The sequence below is a fragment of the Canis lupus genome, chromosome 35 (assembly GCF_011100685.1).
Source record: "Canis lupus familiaris isolate Mischka breed German Shepherd chromosome 35, alternate assembly UU_Cfam_GSD_1.0, whole genome shotgun sequence".
NCBI lineage: Eukaryota > Metazoa > Chordata > Mammalia > Carnivora > Canidae > Canis > Canis lupus.
The window spans coordinates 25,649,801-25,669,418 of record NC_049256.1 but is presented as its reverse complement, the minus strand read 5'-3'; the positions used below and the strand labels follow the sequence as shown (position 1 = coordinate 25,669,418).

The 19,618-nt window shown below is 44.3% G+C and overlaps 3 protein-coding genes across 3 annotated transcripts; 2 read left to right on the top strand and 1 right to left on the bottom strand.

Annotated features, from left to right (window-relative positions):
* The first annotated feature begins 770 nt into the window (after positions 1-770).
* H3C8 (H3 clustered histone 8) lies at positions 771-1,202 on the top strand. The gene has a single exon (NM_001374585.1). It carries the CDS (start codon positions 771-773, stop codon positions 1,179-1,181), a length of 411 nt encoding a protein of 136 aa, NP_001361514.1. The 3' UTR covers positions 1,182-1,202.
* A 6,111-nt stretch (positions 1,203-7,313) lies between these two features.
* Positions 7,314-7,766, bottom strand: LOC119877880 (histone H2B type 1-C/E/F/G/I). The gene has a single exon (XM_038584425.1). The coding sequence runs from the start codon at positions 7,740-7,742 to the stop codon at positions 7,362-7,364; it is 381 nt and encodes a 126-aa protein (XP_038440353.1). The 5' UTR covers positions 7,743-7,766; the 3' UTR covers positions 7,314-7,361.
* A 954-nt stretch (positions 7,767-8,720) lies between these two features.
* Positions 8,721-11,865, top strand: LOC119877878 (histone H3.1). Its single transcript, XM_038584409.1, has one exon. The coding sequence runs from the start codon at positions 8,744-8,746 to the stop codon at positions 9,152-9,154; it is 411 nt and encodes a 136-aa protein (XP_038440337.1). The 5' UTR covers positions 8,721-8,743; the 3' UTR covers positions 9,155-11,865.
* Positions 11,866-19,618: the final 7,753 nt, after the last annotated feature.

Below are 19,618 nucleotides of genomic sequence, written 5' to 3'. Positions count from 1 at the left end.
GAAACCGGAGTATGGTAGGCAAGGTTCTAATACGTGAGGGGAAGCTAGTTAGTGATGGCAATGTTTGCAAAACCCTAGCTTTATGTAGATGGCCAGGGGCCTCCATGTTCAATCATGTTTAGCGAGTAATACACCTACAGTGAGGAAACCAGAAGTAAGGGATAATTCAATGAACCTCCATGGGAGGGGTGGTAGCCTGGGATGCCGTAAGGCAAAAAAAGTATGGGACCGGAAATCGGCGCAGGCTGTTTCTATGCTGAAGTGAATGAAAGGAAATCCCAACATTTGTCACACGGTGGTGACCGCTTCGTCCCCGGGCCAGTCGTCTTACCTGTGGTTTCCCAGAGTGGATATAGAAAGGGGCTGTCCCCGCTATTCAATTCAGTTAAAGTAACCATCAGAAAACAAATTTGTTCTTAAGACGTGACCCTCCGTCTTGCGCTCCATTACGTGAGTCTCCTGAGCCAGAGTTAGCATCTTCCCCTGCCCCCTGGTTATGCCTTATTTGGAATCTGAGAGGAGTTGAAGCAGAACACCCTAAGGTTAATTTCTGGATTGGCTGACTACAACAAAGACCGGATTGGAATGTTTAATAATTCATCCAATCGGAGCCTCCAGTGGTCCACCAATCACGTCCTCAGCTTCAGCCAATGGTTTCATCGCGCGGGAGTTTTGAAAAATGCAAGACCAATCGGAACGGTTCTGAGTATATATAAGGGCAATGTAGTCTGCGAGACTTGGTAGTGTAGTCTTCTCTCTGTTTTCTCGAGATGGCTCGTACGAAGCAGACGGCGCGCAAGTCGACGGGCGGCAAGGCCCCGCGCAAGCAGCTGGCCACCAAGGCGGCCCGCAAGAGCGCGCCGGCCACCGGCGGCGTCAAGAAGCCGCACCGCTACCGGCCCGGCACGGTGGCCCTGCGCGAGATCCGGCGCTACCAGAAGTCCACGGAGCTGCTGATCCGCAAGCTGCCGTTCCAGCGCCTGGTGCGCGAGATCGCGCAGGACTTCAAGACCGACCTGCGCTTCCAGAGCTCGGCCGTCATGGCGCTGCAGGAGGCGTGCGAGGCCTACCTGGTGGGGCTCTTCGAGGACACCAACCTCTGCGCCATCCACGCCAAGCGCGTCACCATCATGCCCAAGGACATCCAGCTGGCGCGCCGCATCCGCGGGGAGAGGGCGTAAAGCTTCCCCCGCTAATTGAATTAACTCAAAGGCTCTTCTAAGAGCCACCCACTTTTTCTCTAAAATTGCTGTAATTGTGTTCCCTCAATTTCGAGTCTTTTTTAAACCCGTTTTAAGTTGGTTCTTGGTGTTAAGGTGAGCTCTTAAAAGGTGGAGGTTTGGTACGTGATGTTTGCTCTTTTCCTGGGCTTTCAGTTGTGCCCTCCGCTCCTCCTTTCAGCCTCTCCCTATGTGCAGAATGCTTCGGTGTAAGTTTTCGCAAGTTTGGGCAATGACCGTTGCAAAACTAGTTCTGTGGACATGTTTGACTTCATGTCTGAAACTAATTTGCTCAATTCCCATGACTTGATAAAAGTGAAGTCTTGGTTCTCATGTAAAATCTTAGAAAGATGCAGGCTGGTACTTGATTTCTATGGAATTCGATTCAGGGTTTTTTTTTTTTTTTAATTAATGAAAGACCGGCAGCGGGAAAACCAGCGTCCTCTCGAGCTCAATAAGGGACACTATCCCAGGACTTGGGATCATGACCTGAGCCAAAGGCAGATGCTCAACTGCTGAGCCACCCGGATGTTACCTAGACTCAGGATTTCTAAGGAGCTTACTGGTAACAATTTAAGACCATTAATGACTTGTGTGGTCCTTGACTCTGCCTCTGTCCACCGGTGACATGGGCATCACTTGGGAGCTTGCAAAAGATGTAGATTATCCCATCCTGTCCTATGCAGGCCTAGTGAAAATTGACATTGTGTCACGTTCACCTCAGGTGGTTGACCTAACACTAGTTTAAGAAGCCTATTTTCAAAAGTATTTTTGGGCTCATCAACAGAGGAACCTGTGACCTCTCCATAGGAATACTAGGAATAAGCATTTGCAAACAGCATGCTTATGTCACAGAATTAAATGATCTGTAAATCAATTGCACAAGAAAAGAACCAGGGAAGGTAGTTTCATCTAGAGATCAGGGACCTTGATATTGAGTGCACAGTACAACTGGAGGTTTTATAAAAAATATCTGCCCGTGGGCCAGTCAGTGGCATTCTAATTGTAGCCTGGAGGGTAATCCCAGGCAATTGTAATCATTAAAACTCAGGCGTTTCCAACAGGTCGCTAGTCAAGAGCAGATGCTGCATAATACATTCCAATCTTGTGATTTGCTCCTATTGCTTTGACTGCAGGTTTAGCAATGATTTATCTGCAGAATCAGGCTTTCTGAGAGTGAGCTTGCTTTTGGAGGAAACATACTGCTCTTCTAAAGACGATTTCCTGGCTTGCTTGAGGACTATTAAATCTCTGCTATGAATCAAATAGTATCTGGTTTTTGTAGTAATTCCTGGGGACAGTGTTAATGTGAGTCTGTGATGAGAGATGGACCTGCTTTGGGCAATTGACAATACCAGGTTTTAAGGGATGCTACAAAGAGGAAGTTCCTGGCAGGCAACTTGTGGATACCTGTCTATCTTCACACTGGGCACACAGTCCTGTTTAGGTTTTCACCTATCTTTCTCCATGGTCATTATTTATTTATCAGTTTATATTTTCCTTCTTTCCTAGCTATTCTTTTCATTTTTTTTATTATGTGGCATTTCAGAATTATATGGAAGTAGAAACATTAGTTTAATAAACTCTGTGTGCCCTGCACCTGGTTTCAACATCATCAACACTAGCCAAATGTTTTATCTGTGTCTCTTCCACCCAGCTGCCTTGATCATTGGAAAGAAAATTTTATCCTTTTCGCTCTCAATATTTTAAAACATGTCCACCATTTTAAAACCTAATTAGGGTGCCATGACAATTTCCCCAACCAACCAACATTGGTTAGCATTGATGGATTTTAAAATTTTGGTTACTCTTCATGTATTTGTTGATAGTTTGCAATGTGCCAGGTCCTGTTCTGCGCATTGGGAATATACTCCAACAATCCATTCAGAATTCCTAGCCCTTGAGGAGTTTACATGTGAGTCTAGGAAGGAGAGACAATAAAATCAGATATGTGTAGTATATTAAATGCAAGAAGGAGAGAAATAAAGCTAGAATAAGGAGTGTTACGGGAAGGTGAAATTTGGATTAGGCTACCTATAAAGATGACATCAGCATAGACTTGAAATTAGTGGAGAGGGGAGGGTAAGGGGCCAGGTGGCTGCCTGGAGCGGGTGGAGCACAGCAGGAGGAGCACAGCAGGAGGAGACACAGAGAAGCAAAAAGAAGCCGGATCAAGGAGGGGCTTGTAGACTTTAGTTCTGAGATGTAAGGCCTTGAGAGGAGTTGAACATAGGAAGGAATTTCTGTGTTTGTTTCCCACTTAAGCAGGTTCTGCTCTCTATTTAGATAGTCTCAATAGTGCTCCAGTACAAAAAGGAGGGCCCTGCTTTATGCTCTTCAGACCTTGAAAATAGAAGCTGACCTTTAGCATTTTATATAGAGAAAAAAGTCTGAAAATTAAGGGTTAAATGCCATTCATATCCTGGTACTTCATACTCATTAGTGTTTTTTTTTTTTTTTTTTTTTTTTTGCCACAGGCAAAATGTTTACCCTCAGGTGACACCTTCCATTTATTTGGATTGCAAAATAAGGATTACAGATGCAAATGTCCTTAGGGTTTTAGGCAAGAAGTGCTTGTATCAGGAACAGGGGTGAGCTACCCTTCAGTACTTCACTGGCTCAGTCAGCGGCAGTGTTTCTGGAAGAATCTAAGGCCTCTGACAGCCAGCTGCAAGCTCTGGATAGCAGCTCAGTATCTGTTGTGTCATTTGCCCAATAGAGCTGTTAACAATACCTGCCTTGGGAACTGTCTAGGTAAAAGAGTCATGACTTCATTAGTTCAAAAGTGTAATTTGGGGGGCACACCAGGGTGGCTCATTCTGTTAAGTGTCTACCTTTGGTTCAGGTCATGATTCCAGGATCCTGGGATTGAGTCCCGCATCCCCTGCCTACTGCTCCCCCTTGCTTGTACTCTCAAATAAGTAAATAAAATCTTTAAAAGATAAATGAAAACAAAGTATAATTTGGTGTCTACATAGGTCATTTTATTTAATCTACACAATAACTCTGTGGCTTAGGGGCCATTAGTAGCCCAAATAAATGATGAAGAAACTGAGGTGAACTATTCACACAGTAGAATAATTCAGTCATGGACTTTATCTCTGGTACTAGAGAATGGATGACTGTTGCATGTTACCTGCATAGTTTAATTTTACTTCATCCATCCATCAAAAACTAGAGTGCTTACTATGTGCTCCGCATTGTTCTAGGTGCCAGAAACAGAGCAGTGAATAACTTGGGTAAAGTACCCTGTGTGGAGCTCACGGATACCGTCTTTGTGGGTGACAGGAAATAAACACACGATTCCCAATTGTGTTGAGCATCGTTCATCTGAAAAGGAAAATGTGCTCCTAACTAGACTTGTATCATTTTGTTTTCTCCTCAACTAAAGCAAGTATTGCCAATATTTACAATTCATTTGTATTGTACCAGGAAACTCCAGTGTCTTACTGTAGATGTAAGAACTCATCAGTTTCCCTCCTGTCTTATTGATAATATTTGTAATTATCCACTTAGGTAGGAATTACCTACTTATAGTAGCTATGGCAGCGACTACCACACAGCTGTCCCCTGAAATGGGTTTTCCTTTCTTACACACTAATTAAACTCCCTGAGCTTCTTTTGTAGCTAGTGTGGCCATCGACTATTTTTGGCTGATGGTATATTAACAAAGGCAGATTTATGGCATCCTCAGGATTTCAGTAAATGGTGGGGGGTGTTTCCTTATCCTTTTCTCCTTCATTCAGGACGGAAAGTGAACAAGATAGCTGTAGCTGGAGTGGACATCTTGGACTACAAGGTGGAAGGGGTATGATACGACTGACAGCTAGATTCACTTGTAGGAAATGACCTTAATGTCTTCAGATACCAGATTACCACCAGGCAGGCCATTTCTGATGCACAAGGCCTCCCTTATAGGCTGACAGTTACATCCCAAGCAGCCATGCCTTTTATGTCGGTGTTGTCTGCAGACGGCAAATGTGGCTAAAGCAGAAGTCACCAGTGGGTGGACAATATAAGACTACATAAATACTGAATACCTCACAAATATTTGGTGTCTCACAAATATCTGGCGCTTCTTGGTTCTTTCGTCTTGTCCTATCTCTGTGAAGTCCACAAGCTCTACTTACTTTCTCTATGTGAAACATGTCTTCCAGGCACTAATTTATGATTTTTGGTAAATATAGCTTTTCAATTATGCCTGTATCTCATAAAATTCCTTGTTTATCTATTCAACACTTCTTAGAAGTTTCTTACTTAGGAATTACCTACCTAACATTTCTTATGTTTTATTCATCTGATTAATCGGTCTCGTCTTGGTCCTCTATAGATTTTCATAGCAGAATATATTTGAGAATATTCTCAAATAATAGAGAAAACACACGTTGCACACAGAGGGAGAGGAGTTCTCTAAGGAGAGCAGGGCCCCATTCCAGGCCTGAGCATGAGAACTAGACTTTTATCGAGTTTAACCAGTGACTATTTTAGGTTGTTGGTCACTTCCAAGTGTATCTAATACTAACTCTTAGGTGTACATAAAAAATAGTCCTTAAGAGGATCAATGGACAAGATTTACTATCCTAGCATTCCTTTCTACATTTCAGTAAGATCTTACATTTTAGTAAGGTACAGCACTAGGACTTCTACAAAATCCCTGTGAACCAGATGAGACATGGCCAGATGAATATATAAATACATCGCCCTTGTTAACTATAGTCCATAAATACAAACTCTGCATCTTTGTCTGCACATGGATTTTCCTTTCCTTATTGTCTCCTTTTTCCTTATCATTGTCTCTTGCTCCACCTTCCTTCCAGAATTGCTTTTCAAGATAAATCCATTCAGCTTTGGCAATGCTAAAGTGACCCTCAGAGGCTTACCCCTTCTGTTAAGGCTGTAAGATTACTATTTAAATGTCCATTCTAGAGTAGGAACCCTGTGAGGTCAAGGATTGTTTTTATCCTGCTCACTCTTTCCCAGGATCTCACTTTCTGAAATTTAACAGGCTCTCACTACCTGAACAAATAAACTCAGAAGTTCTAGTCCTTTCACTCAACATGTCCTTTAGGCAAGAATGTGAGGCGCATTCAGATCTATGATCCTGGAATACCAACTACCAACTACCACCCTCCCTGCCCCACACTCCATGATCCAACAGCGAAATGCCTGTAAGGGTGGACTTGTCAAAAGTGAGGACAGTAACTGAAGTGCTGTGGTTGAGATTAATCTCAAGGTATTTTGTATATCTATAGCTGTATTGTATTCTGTTAATGATTCCTATCAAGCCTCCTAAGGGAAGATTACTCAAACCTGGCTTCTTTGCTGGCTGCCAGACATTTCTCCAATGAGGAATTGTTCCCAGGCTGTTTGCTCTTGCTGCTTTCCCTTCCTCCTCTTACAAATCCAAGAGGCCTGAATGCTTCTATTACTTGCAGAATAGCCACAGTTGAGTAATTCAATAGTCTTTCTTTTCAGGAAGTCTTCCTCAACCTCTTCCATTTACCATGAAATTAGTTTCTCAACCTACCAAGTATACAGTATCCAATTTTCTGCTAAACAAAGTCTCAGACTCACCAAACAGTATACACTCTGGACAGGTTCGTCTATAAAGGATGCCAATATAAATTCAACTTGTCCGCACAACTCAAAAATTTTTCAGCTGTAAGCCCTGGCAAAAGCTTTGCCCGGAGTTAATTTCATCTCCTGAAACCCTAAACCCAGAGCAGTAGCTCAAACTGCCTTAGTTTGCAAAGGAAGTTTTTCTGCTCTGCACTTGCGGAGACCATCTCTGTTCCAGCAAAATAAGCTACTGAGGGGTACCAAGGTGGCTCAAGTGGTTGAGCACTTGCCTTTGGCTCGGGTAATGATCCCGGGGTCCTGGGATTCAGTCCCACACTAGGATCCCCTCAGGTAGCCTAGTTCTTTCAGACTAGGTCTCTGCTTCCGTCTCTCATGAACAGACTTAAAAAAAAAAAGGCTACGGAGAAAACATTAACGGGAATATAAAACTGAGGGAGAAAAACATTTTAACTTTGGCAGATTTTCCTTATTACAATTCAGTATTAAAGCTCTTTACGTGAAGGAGTGAGTGGCTCTGAAAAGAGCCTTTGGGGTTGGGAAGGAGACGCTTACTTGGCACGTTTACTTGGAGCTGGTGTACTTGGTGACGGCCTTGGTGCCCTCGGACACGGCGTGCTTGGCCAGCTCCCCGGGCAGCAGCAGGCGCACGGCCGTCTGGATCTCCCTGGACGTGATGGTCGAGCGCTTGTTGTAATGCGCCAGGCGCGACGCCTCGCCCGCGATGCGCTCGAAGATGTCGTTGACGAACGAGTTCATGATGCCCATGGCCTTGGACGAGATGCCCGTGTCGGGGTGCACCTGCTTCAGCACCTTGTACACGTACACCGAGTAGCTCTCCTTGCGGCTGCGCTTGCGCTTCTTGCCGTCCTTCTTCTGCGCCTTGGTCACCGCCTTCTTGGAGCCCTTCTTCGGGGCCGGCGCGGACTTGGCGGGCTCAGGCATAATGCAAACCCTACACTGAAACCGAGGAAAGTGAAAGCAAAGGGCGGCATTGGCCTACTTTTATATGGCTTGTATGCAAATAACGGCTTAATGGGTCTTAATGCCTGATTGGAGCAAATCAAGCCAATAGAAACCTTTTATGCAAATAAGGTGAAATCCAATCTACTTTTTGATTGGCTGTTTATGTGGAAGCAACTCCAGTCTTTTCTCCATCAGAAAAAAGTTTTCGTTTTCAAAACAAAAGCTTCCTGTTTCGTCAATAATACATATTTATGGCCCTTGTGTCTCCCTAGGTCCTGACCTAAAGAGACAGAAGCCTGTTATAAATTTATGACCCCATTTTCCTGCCAAATTGCAGTTCCCCAGATACTAAATACAGCAAAAAGAATACAAGAGTTAGCTATTAAAATATTTTAAAAATTATGCCATGGCATTTCTAGTTTGGTTTGATCAAAGTCGGCAAAATTTAAGCTTTCAGAATTAGAGGATCGTTACATTTCAACAGGGGTGCGATCTCTATGTTTCCTAGGAGAGGAGTGTCTGGAAGGAGTGCCAGTGTTAGTGTGTTCGGAGTTTTGGGATAGAGTGTTTCCACTGCTAAAATAAAGCGCTGCTTCAAAGTCAAACTTTGAGAAATGATAAAGGACGAGACTGGACTGGATCAATCACCTCTAGGCGCAGAGCTTCTGAAACCGCTCAGGAACTGTAAATTGTCATTCTAGTCTCTTCCCAAATGTAATCCCAAACAAAGGGATTAAAACAAGACCAATTAAGGTACTGCAAAACATGAAATACAGGCTAAACAAAGGACAGAGAACTCAGAGGATACAAAACACATTTCAACATGAGACTTTCTGAAGTGAAACCTGGGAGCCAATCACAAAGCCCATCAAGTTAATTCACGGCGCGGAATTTGAAGATTCGGACCAATCAGGAGGATGTTGCCTTTATAAATAGGAGCCGGCAAGTTCAACTGTGAACTCTCTTTGCAATTGGTGGTCATGGCTCGCACGAAGCAGACGGCGCGCAAGTCGACGGGCGGCAAGGCCCCGCGCAAGCAGCTGGCCACCAAGGCGGCCCGCAAGAGCGCGCCGGCCACCGGCGGCGTCAAGAAGCCGCACCGCTACCGGCCCGGCACGGTGGCCCTGCGCGAGATCCGGCGCTACCAGAAGTCCACGGAGCTGCTGATCCGCAAGCTGCCGTTCCAGCGCCTGGTGCGCGAGATCGCGCAGGACTTCAAGACCGACCTGCGCTTCCAGAGCTCGGCCGTCATGGCGCTGCAGGAGGCGTGCGAGGCCTACCTGGTGGGGCTCTTCGAGGACACCAACCTCTGCGCCATCCACGCCAAGCGCGTCACCATCATGCCCAAGGACATCCAGCTGGCGCGCCGCATCCGCGGGGAGAGGGCGTAAGTGGCCACGAAGAACGCAAGTTTTGAACCCAAAGGCTCTTTTCAGAGCCACCTACAGGTTCGCTTGGATGAGCTGTACCTGGAGTGAATGGGGTGTTTGCACTCTCCCTGTCCCCTTCCGCCCTCCGGGTACTGATCAGCTAGGACAGCATTTGCTGCTGGGACTTAACAGGAGCGGTGCCAGTACGCACCTGTCGGCTGCCCTTTCTCTACCCTGGCCTCCACGCGAGCACTCCAAGCCTCGCGCTCCTTTCCTCGGCTGGGCAGTGTACTCCGGCCAATTGCAGTGCAATCTCCAGCAGAGGGTGTTTGGTAGGTCTTAACCTTTTCCTACTGTCGATATGGCTGAGCGTAGTTAAGGAGGCTCACAAGACCGTTTTGGGTCTTTAACTCTCAACTAAATGAACCGGCAAATCTTATCAATTCCTGAAAATAATTAGCTCCTTATTTTGGAAATCTATAGGGCGTGCTGCCCAAACCCTGACCTGCAGCTAGCTAGGGCGATCTACAAGGGCAGCAATTGATAGATGCGGTCATGTTAGCACTTATAAGACTGCAACTTGCCAGGAATCCAGGCGTGGATTTCCTCCATTCATTCTGACTCAGAAAGGACGGATCCTTAGGCAACCGGCGAGGCCTCCTAGGGGTTTACAATGGTGGGACCTAACACTGATCAAGAACCTATGCTGGCTGGTGCCTGAAAACAGTTTGGCAATCCCATTTTTCTTTACTGAGCAACAACACATCCTATTGTAATGGTAGCTTTTCCGTACTGGAAATAGAGACCCAATACCTCAAACATGGGATCTGTGGAGTTTCCAGTTCGATTTGTAGCAATACCAGTAGCAGTGTGGGCAGTGGCCTATCTGGTACAGCTGGGCAGACCACCACTGTGCCTAACCGGTGGGGTGGGGTGGAGTGGAGTAGCAGCTAAGTATATTCACCCCAGGAATTCAGAGCTTGTTACAGCTCGTGTCTGCACCTTCCTTGTGTGAGAAACATGATGTAGTTAGTTAGTCATTAAGGCAGAACTCGGCCCTTGCACAGGTGGTGGTGCATGATCTATTATTAATCCTCAAAGAACCAAGGAGGCTACAGATTCTAACGTTTCCTCCAAGAAATTCAGAAGCCTATGGTGAACCCCAGAGCCATGCAGGATTTGCACATCAGTCAGATTTTACAGACATTAGTCGTGGGAATGTCTAGCCTCATCACAGGGTTTCTCCCAAGCTGTGGGGATTACTAAACATTGGAGGCTTTTCAGGAACTAAGTAAACAGCTCTGCATGTCAGTGAAAACACAAGTCCTGTGGCAGGAACCACAGGATAGGGATACTAGCAGTTTATTCAACAAACATTGGAGGCTCTTGGAATAAATCCCCAGCTACAGAACCTAGATGTTGGATTTCGGAAACAGCTGAAAATATTGCTCAGTACAAAGTTTTGGAAACTTGAAGCCAACTTGTAAATAATAGCAACGCCATGTGATTTCTTTGTGACTTTTGAGAGGGTTATTGGCTCCCAGTCATCACAGCAGTACTTTTGCATCTTGAAAAATGTAATTTTGAGGTGGGATGCAGGAAACACAAAATAAAACAAAACTGGTGGGTAGGAGGGGGCCCAAAACAAAAATGTACATGAAAGTTTGTAACAGCCCTAAATTAGAAACAACTTAATATCTTTTTTCTTTTTTGCAACTTAATATCTTTCAATGGGTGAATGGTTAAATGTTTTCCTGCATCCATGAATGGAATCATGCTCAGTAATACAAAGGGAGGCTAGTGATGCAACAACTGGAATGGATCTCAAGAACATAATGATTAGTAAAACAAACAAACAAAAAACTGCTGAGGAAAAAATTTTCCTTTACCCTTGTAGGTTTTTGGCTGTAAGTTGATATAAAAACAGATTAACAGGAGAAAAATTTAATTATGTATGCATGGGAGTCCCATAAAAATATGAGACCAAAGGATAAGGCTGTCATTTGAGATTTATTATTTTTTAAAGATTTTATTTACTTATTTGAGAGACAGAAAGTGATCGCAGGAACTGGGGGGAGGAGCAGAAGCAGGGAGACTGATGTGGGACTTGATCCTAGGATCCTAGGATTAGTACCTGAGTTGAAGGCTGACTGCTTAACCCATTCCATGTCCTTCACCTCTGGCCAACTTCTGCATGAAGGGAATAATACACATGCCTCTGACACACATCCTGGGATCGAGTGTCCTGCGGCTTCGGTCCCCTCTCTACACGCAGACAGATCTTTACACTCACCTGTTTAGAGCATCTCTCTTATAATGACACAGATCACTTTTCAACACATTTTGTCACCTGTTTTATTTTTCCCCAATTTGTATTATAAAATATTCAAACGAAGAAAAAAGACAAAAGATGGGTTGGTCATTTATCTGTAAGCCCTCACCTAAATTCAGTAACTGAGCACAATTCACCACTTTTGTGGATGTGTCTAGGTGCATGCACAGCTTTTTGCTGAGCCTTTTAAAAGTAGATTGCAGGGATCCCTGGGTGGCTCAGTGGTTTAACGCCTGCCTTTGGCTCAGCGCCATTTCTCGCGTTGTCCGGTGTTTTAGTTTTCACCAAGTTCCGCACAATTGTTACAAAAGGGGGGGCTGCACAATTGTTACAAAAGCTGGGGGCTGCTTTTAAGCTCTTTGGTCTGTAACATCCAGTGACTGCTACTGCGTCTGGTCGCGGCAAGGGCGGCGCCAAGCGCCACCGCAAGGTGCTGCGCGACAACATCCAGGGCATCACCAAGCCCGCCATCCGGCGGCTGGCCCGGCGCGGCGGCGTCAAGCGCATCTCGGGCCTCATCTACGAGGAGACCCGCGGGGTGCTCAAGGTGTTCCTGGAGAACGTGATCCGGGACGCCGTCACCTACACGGAGCACGCCAAGCGCAAGACGGTCACGGCCATGGACGTGGTCTACGCGCTCAAGCGCCAGGGCCGCACCCTCTACGGCTTCGGCGGCTGAACGCAATGGACCGGTTGTCCTCCCTAAACACAAAGGTCCTTTTCAGGGCCACATGCTCTTTCTACTAAGGATCTCTTTCACCTGCTACTGCTGCTCTGTGGAGGTGGCTTGGTATAAACGTTGGAAGTTCATCAGCACGATTGTCGCCTAATGCTGTTTGGTGTTCGTTATCAGCTGCTGCGAATGTAGCATCGAACGAACACTTTCAGGATCCATGGATCAACGGGCAGGAAGTAGTTAAATTTGGAGATACAGCAGGCAATGAAATGGTGGGTTAGACAGGTTCATAGATGTGGAATCTTTTGGACTGCCTCCAGACAGCCCAGATGTCAAACTGCTACACTGCCTCTTTAAGGCAGCTATAGAAAAGTTTAGCAAAGTATACTAGGATGTTTTCTCTAGTGTTAGTTTTTATTTTTTCAACATACGCGCGTGTGTGTGTGTGTCTGGAAGTGGTGGAATCTCCCAGTCATATTACATGCTGCCGAGTCAGATCTGTTAGCTCTAGAATAAACAGAAATGAGCATAAACCTTAGCATATGCCATGTTGAATGTATTTCCTGCACACAAATTTTGTCCTATTGTCAAACCTATTTTTGACCAGATCGTCAGAGATAATCAATGCTAAAATCTTTTGGGGGAAAAAGTTGGGGAACACAAGATTTAAACAGTGTCAAAGTATCCTCAAGCACCCTTATTTGCAAAGGGAAAAATATCTTTACAGTGGACCAATGCTCCCCCACCCACCCCCGCCACGTGTTAGCTAAGTGTTCTTACTTAGTACCACTAATAGTAATCGACCACCTGTGTGCCTTCCCTTGTGTATTATAAATACAGAACATCACCTTTGACAAATGTGTTAAGAATCTAATCATGTCTCAAGCTGCCGTTTGCACACAGTACAGGGATAAAGGACCCATTTTAACACCATGACAAGGGAAAAACACCAAATCAGAATGTAGGACGTTATATAACACAATTGGTTTGGTTTCTCCCAAAAGGTGGACTGTTCAAGATTAAGAGAGACTCAAGTAATATAGCACTGAACAAGGTGTGTTGATTGGATCCTAGTTCTATAGATAAAGCTATACAGGCCATTTTGGAGACAAGTGGGGAAGATTTCAGACTGAGTATTAGGTCATTTTATGAATTAATTTTTTTTAGGTTTGATAATGTTCAGATTATGTGGAGAGGGATCCCTGGGTGGTGCAGCAGTTTGGCGCCTGCCTTTGGCCCGGGGCGCGATCCTGGAGACCCCGGATCGAATCCCATGTTGGGCTCCCGGTGCATGGAGCCTGCTTCTCCCTCTGCCTGTGTCTCTGCCTCTCTCTCTCTCTCTCTCTGTGACTATCATAAATAAATAAAAATTAAAAAAAAAAGATTATGTGGAGAATTCTCTTATTCATAGGAGTTAGATACATAAATATTTGAGGGTAGAGGCCTCATGATGTCTGCAATCTATTTTTATTTTTTTATTTTAAAGATTTCATTTATTTATGAGAGAGAGAGAGAGAGGCAGAGATAGGCAGAAACAGACAGAGGGAGAAACAGGCTCCATGCAGGGAGCCTGATGCAAGACTTGATCCTGGGACTCCAGTATCACATCCTAGGCCAAAGGCAGGCGCTAAACTACTGAGCCACCCAGGGATCCCTGCAATCTACTTTTAAAAGGCTCAGCAAAAACTGTGCATGCTCCTAGACATATCCACAAAAGTGGTGAATTGTGCTCAGTTACTGAATTTAGGTGATGGTTATAAAGATAATTGACCAACACATCTTTTATCTTTTTTTTCGTTTGAATATTTTATAATACAAATTGGGGAAAAAATAAAACAGGTGACAGAATGTGTTGAAAGTGATCTGTGTCATTATGAGAGAGATGCACTGAACAGGTTGAGTGTAAAGATCTGTCTTCGTGCAGAGAGGGGACAGAAGCCGCAGGACACTCGATCCCAGGATGTGTGTCAGAGGCATGTGTATTATTCCCTTCGTGCCAAAGTTGGCCAGAGGTGAAGGACATGGAATGGGTTGCTTCGGGCCATGCTAGCAAAGAGTAGGACAACCACCAGAGTGAAGATTCAGGGGACAGTGAGTATTAAATGCCATGGAGCTTGGGGAAGAATTTCTGAAGGAGGGCCAGCAGTTGCCTGAGTGAGGATGGCCCCTCCTGTCAACTGAAGAACTGGGAATCAGCCTGCTTGCATCATCTTTTTCGAATATTGTGATCATGCACTTTGTGCTGTGTAGTCACCAGTTTTGGTTAATGTCACTGTTCAGTTAAGGTCAAAACAGGCAACAGAGAGCCCCCTCACATTGGGCTATAGGAAGAGATTTTCCTAAAGAAGCTATTTGCAAACTGAGTGCAGGGAACAGAAACCCCAAGAAATTGTAACTCACCCCAGTCCTGGTAAGTGGGGCAGCTTATCCCCTACAAGCCTAATGGGGCGAGGGAAGCAGTTAAGAGAGCTGCACAGGGAGGGATCCCTACCAGGTGCTGAGGTGTTGAGAGAGGGGAAGTCTGTGGGGACCCCTGGAATGGGAATAAATACTCACAAAACCCATCTCTCCTTTCCTCCCAACTCCTACAGGTGGTTTCACTGGCTAAACCCAACCAGAGGTGGGGGTCTAGGTAAAATGTTGATGAGATCCACATAGGGGAGCCCTACATGGTTAAGGGTCAGGGGGAGAAGGTAGAGCTAAGTCTGGAGGCCAACTGGAAGACACCCAGTACAGTTATGTTTGAAGTAGGCCATCTCCATGTTTTATAAAGTGAAAGATCTAGAAAATTATCTGTTCTTATGACAGATGAATCTTTTGAAAGATTTAAAAGTCTTTGTCTTGTGACTGGAAGTAGCTTGCAGGGATGATGTCACAGTTCAAACCATTCATGGACCACATAGGACTTTATAAACTATTATAAAAAACTTACTCTATATACCCCATTTCATAGAATTAAGTATTTACTCTCTAAATATATGAATTTTGAGTTCAGAATGATGTATAATTGATTGGCATTTGGTTTTCCATGGGAAAAATTGAAACGTGACAAAATAATTCATGTGTTTTAAATTTAAAAACAAACAAAAAATGAAACAGAACATAACTAAAAAAAAATAGATGTTAATTCAAGGTTGCATTTAGAAATTTTAAAAGATTTTTTTAAAGTTTACCACAGATAAATGGTTATTTTTAGATTCTTCTATGTGAATTATAGAACTTGGTTTTTTGTTTCTGCCTTTACCTTCCCATTGTGAGCTATATTTTTCGTAACTTCCTCCAGTTTGTACATGTGTTTTTTAAAAGATTTTATTTATTTGTAAGACAAAGAGTGTGTGAACAAGTGGGGGGAGGAGTAGAGGGAAAGTAGAGTGCAGAGCAATGTGGAGGCCATGGCAGATGGCGTGGCAAGAGTGGAGTAGGTCTTACATGAAGCAGACTCCCAGCTGAGTGTGGAGCCCTACACTGGGCTTGATCCCAGGACCCCGGGATCATGACCCAAGCCAAAGTTAGATACTTAACCGACTGAGCTCCCCAGATGCCTCTGTGCATGTGTTTTAATATGAACATGATATTTTGGACAAGTATATACCAGATTTTTGGGTAAGGTTTTAGCAGGGCTGCTCAGCTTATAACAAGGTCACTGCTTTGCTACCTCCAAACAGATATCTATAAATCTTTGCTCCATTTCTTAGACATAAAGTCCTTTCTAGGATATATATTTTCCCATTGTTACTTTTTTTTTTTTTTTTTTCCAATCATAGCCAAGCTTTTCAATCAACTTTTCCTTAGGCACCAGAATATTTTGGGCCCTTGCATGACAGGGTTTATTTATTTATTTATTTTTTAATTTTTATTTATTTATGATAGTCACAGAGAGAGAGAGAGAGAGAGAGAGAGAGAGAGAGGCAGAGACACAGGCAGAGGGAGAAGCAGGCTCCATGCACCGGGAGTCCGACATGGGATTTGATCCTGGGTCTCCAGGATCGCGCTCTGGGCCAAAGGCAGGCGCCAAACCGCTGCGCCACCCAGGGATCCCCACATGACAGGGTTTAAACAGCAGACGAGAGGTAGAGTGACTGGCTTAGAATTGTGGTTCCAACACTTACTAGTTGTGTGAAAAGTCACAACCTTTCTGTGCCTTACTGACCTCATCTGTAAAATGGGGATGATACCTTCCCCACAGGGTTGTTGTGAGGGTCTTGGAGTCAAAGAGACATGGTTGAATCTTGGCTTCTCTCTTTTCTGGTTTGAGATCTTGGAAAGTGTTAACACTTGCAGTGTTCACACTCCAAGAAGTGGTGTGGAGTATTACAGAGTGTTTGAGAGTTGAATTTTTATCTCTAAATCTTAGTTTAACCCATGTGAGGGATAGATGATGATCATCAATAAATTGTAAATGAATTTTTCTCTTATATTTTGCTTCTAAAACCCAAAGCATCTTCAATTCTCCAAGAGAAGAGAGGAAAGGAGAATTTTGAATCACAATAGGGTTCTTTTAGCTCCCATTGTGGTTGGGAGCATGTGGCCACTCTGAAGACAAGCACAAGGTTACTTTAGCTCTCCAGGACAGGCAGCACCCATGGGACCCTCTGTTCTCTGCCTTTCCACCTATTTGCGAACTTGGCAGCACTCACATCATTCAGTGGAATGGCTACCTGGCTTTTCCAGCCCCGGGAGCCATAATCCTCTCCTCCAAGATTTCTGTAGCTCCTCACTATAGACCGAAGTGGGTGGTTGCTTGTGTTACGGGCTTCACAGAGCAGATTTTTCCCTTCTCTTAGTTTTTTGGCTGGTCAAATATTTGAACTTACATAAGACAGAATAACAGAGGAACAGCAAATATCATACATACGAGGGCCCCATAAAAAGGAGATTCCTCAACAGTCACGTAATTGAGGTTTCTATCATCCTGAGCTAAGGAGAAGGGGGCAGGGGTGTGGGGATCCAACAGGGAGGAAGATAACTTACAGGAAGATGGGAAGAGCAAGTGTTTGGTAAATAACATTTGCCATGGCATGCACATAGGTCTTTCTGACACAGAACGTACCTGTGTCATAGCCCCAAATGATTATTAGGGTTTTCAGCCTCATCATTGATTTTGTTTTAGTTTCTCAACAAGTGCTTAGGCCCTTGGGGGAATGGGCTCAATTCAAACCGCACTCCAATTAATTTGTAAAGAAGAAAGCTAATATATAAAACTAAAATGGCTGTTACATCTAGGGTTGTGGGCTTGAAGAGCGGAGGACTTCAGAATTTACAAGAGCTGTTGAGAGAGATTCAGTGACTTGTCTAAGGAAGAAAACCTCACCTTACCTCGTGAGGTTTTCTGAGAGAAGCCTGTGGGCTTTTTACTAAATGTCTGCTTAGCTGATAACTGTTTGTTTACAGATTGTGGTTGAATCAAACTAATAGTAAGGATTTAAAACGTGTGTTTCTCCAAAGCTGATGGTTTTCCTCCCCACTGCTATGTATGCGATGCTGATATTCTTGGTGAGGTACTTGATTATACGTGATCACAACATTGCAGGTAGGAGGCATTAAGAGGAAAAGGACTGAGGTTTCCCCTTGGGATATTACCTTTACTTATATTCAGCACACACCAGATGTCCTGAGCACCCACAGTGTGACAGGTACTATGCTAGGTACTTGTGAGAGGAGGCAGACAATGCCCAAGTGCATAGAGAAGGTAATTTCAGATGGTGAGCAGTGTTGTAAAAGAAAGAAACTGGGTGATTTCATAGCAAATGGCCTATCACTTTAGATGGGACAGCCAGGGAAGGCTTCTTGGAGGCATTGCATCGTACTTAAAAGATCTGGAGTTCAAGAGGGAGCTTGGCTGAGGGTGTTCCAGGCTAGGGGACCTGCAAAGAGGAAAGTCTCAATGCGAGACAAGCTTTGTGTGTTCTGGGAACGACAGGGCAGCCAGTATGATTGGGGAAAATAGCCAAAGGAGGTGACTCCAAGCCAACTGAGAACCTACTAGGAACAAAGTAGGAAAGGTGGTCAGGGATCTTGCAGATGCTGACAAGGATTCTGGTTTTATTCACACAGAGAAGGAACATCTGGTATAGGTTTCATGTGTCAAAAGATTCCCTGTGGAGAAGCCACCTCTGCAGTTTAGCAGATGTCAGAGTGGATCAGAGTGCAGAGCAATGTGGAGGCCATGGCAGATGGCGTGGCAAGAGTGGAGTAGGTGTTACATGAAGGTGGAAAGGCGGGGGGAAGTGGAGAGAGAAACTGACTTTCACTCTAGGATTACTATACTTGGAGGGCCAACTAAGCCTTATCACCCACTGCACTCTTTCCTCCTCAACAATGCTGCACACCCGTTGACAAGTTCTTTTGTCTCCTTTTAAAATAAGCTGTATCAGTCTTCCAGTAAACTTGGTCTGGTCCTCCCACTGTTGGGACAAGAATGATGCACTAATTCATTCTGTATCTTTTTCTTTTTTTTTTTTTTTAAGATTTTATTTATTTATTCATGACAGACACACAAGAGAGGCATAGACATAGGAAGAGGGAGAAGCAAGGTCCCTGCGGGGACCCTGATGCTGGACTCTATTCCAGGACCCTGGGATCACGACCTGAGCCAAAAGCAGATGCTCAACCACTGAGCCACCCAGGCACTCCATTCTGTGTATTCTTTTATGTCAGCCACAATTTAGATTAATACTTCCTCTTTAGAGTGGCATCTTGGGTCTGTTCCTGAGGTTCAGGAGCAATCTGAGCCACGGAGGACATTTAACATGAGTGAATTTTTACAAGTCAATTCATGTCTGAACCCCTGTAGAAACAGGATAAATCACCATACCTACCTCCCAAAATTGTTGTGAGGACCCAATTAAACACTCTAGGTACACATTATGAACTTTATAAGAAAAGTGTGAGTTACTATGACCAACCATTCCACCCCTATGAAAGCCTTACTATATGAAGCAATTTACCTAATAACAAGCTAAGGATTTTACAGAAATGACTATTGTTGGTTCTTAATTGTTTACATATAACTTTCTGACTGTGACATGGCATTTTGAATTTATGCAACTGGGGCCTATAAGTCCTTTGAGCAATGACCTGATTCATTTATGCTTGGAGTATAATATTTGTTCTGTCTGTCTGATTTCATTGTATCTTCAAAACAGCCTGGCCAGAGCCTATGCCCCAATCTAGAGATGGGAAAGTGGGGCTGAGAAGTTAAGCCAACTGTTTAAGATTAAATACCAAGGAAGGTAAATACAGGGAGTCAATCTAGGGCCTATAGGAACAAAAGTCCATGGTCTTTCTTCTCTAGCATTCTGCTTTATTTTCAATACTTATCCATTTATCCCTGCTTTACCTTTTTCTATTAATAGCACATGTGTCCTACCAACAGTTTGGGGATGAGCCACTCCCTGACCCCATGTGATTCTGGTTAGGCTTCCCTCATAGCAGGGTGATAGAACGGATCCCTGCATTTGGAAAATGGTGCAGTCAC

What these genes read in the sequence shown, in the direction of transcription:
- H3C8 (NM_001374585.1), top strand. Translation starts at nt 771, where the DNA reads ATGGCTCGTACGAAGCAGACGGCGCGCAAGTCGACGGGCGGCAAGGCC.
- LOC119877880 (XM_038584425.1), bottom strand. Translation starts at nt 7,742, where the DNA reads ATGCCTGAGCCCGCCAAGTCCGCGCCGGCCCCGAAGAAGGGCTCCAAG.
- LOC119877878 (XM_038584409.1), top strand. Translation starts at nt 8,744, where the DNA reads ATGGCTCGCACGAAGCAGACGGCGCGCAAGTCGACGGGCGGCAAGGCC.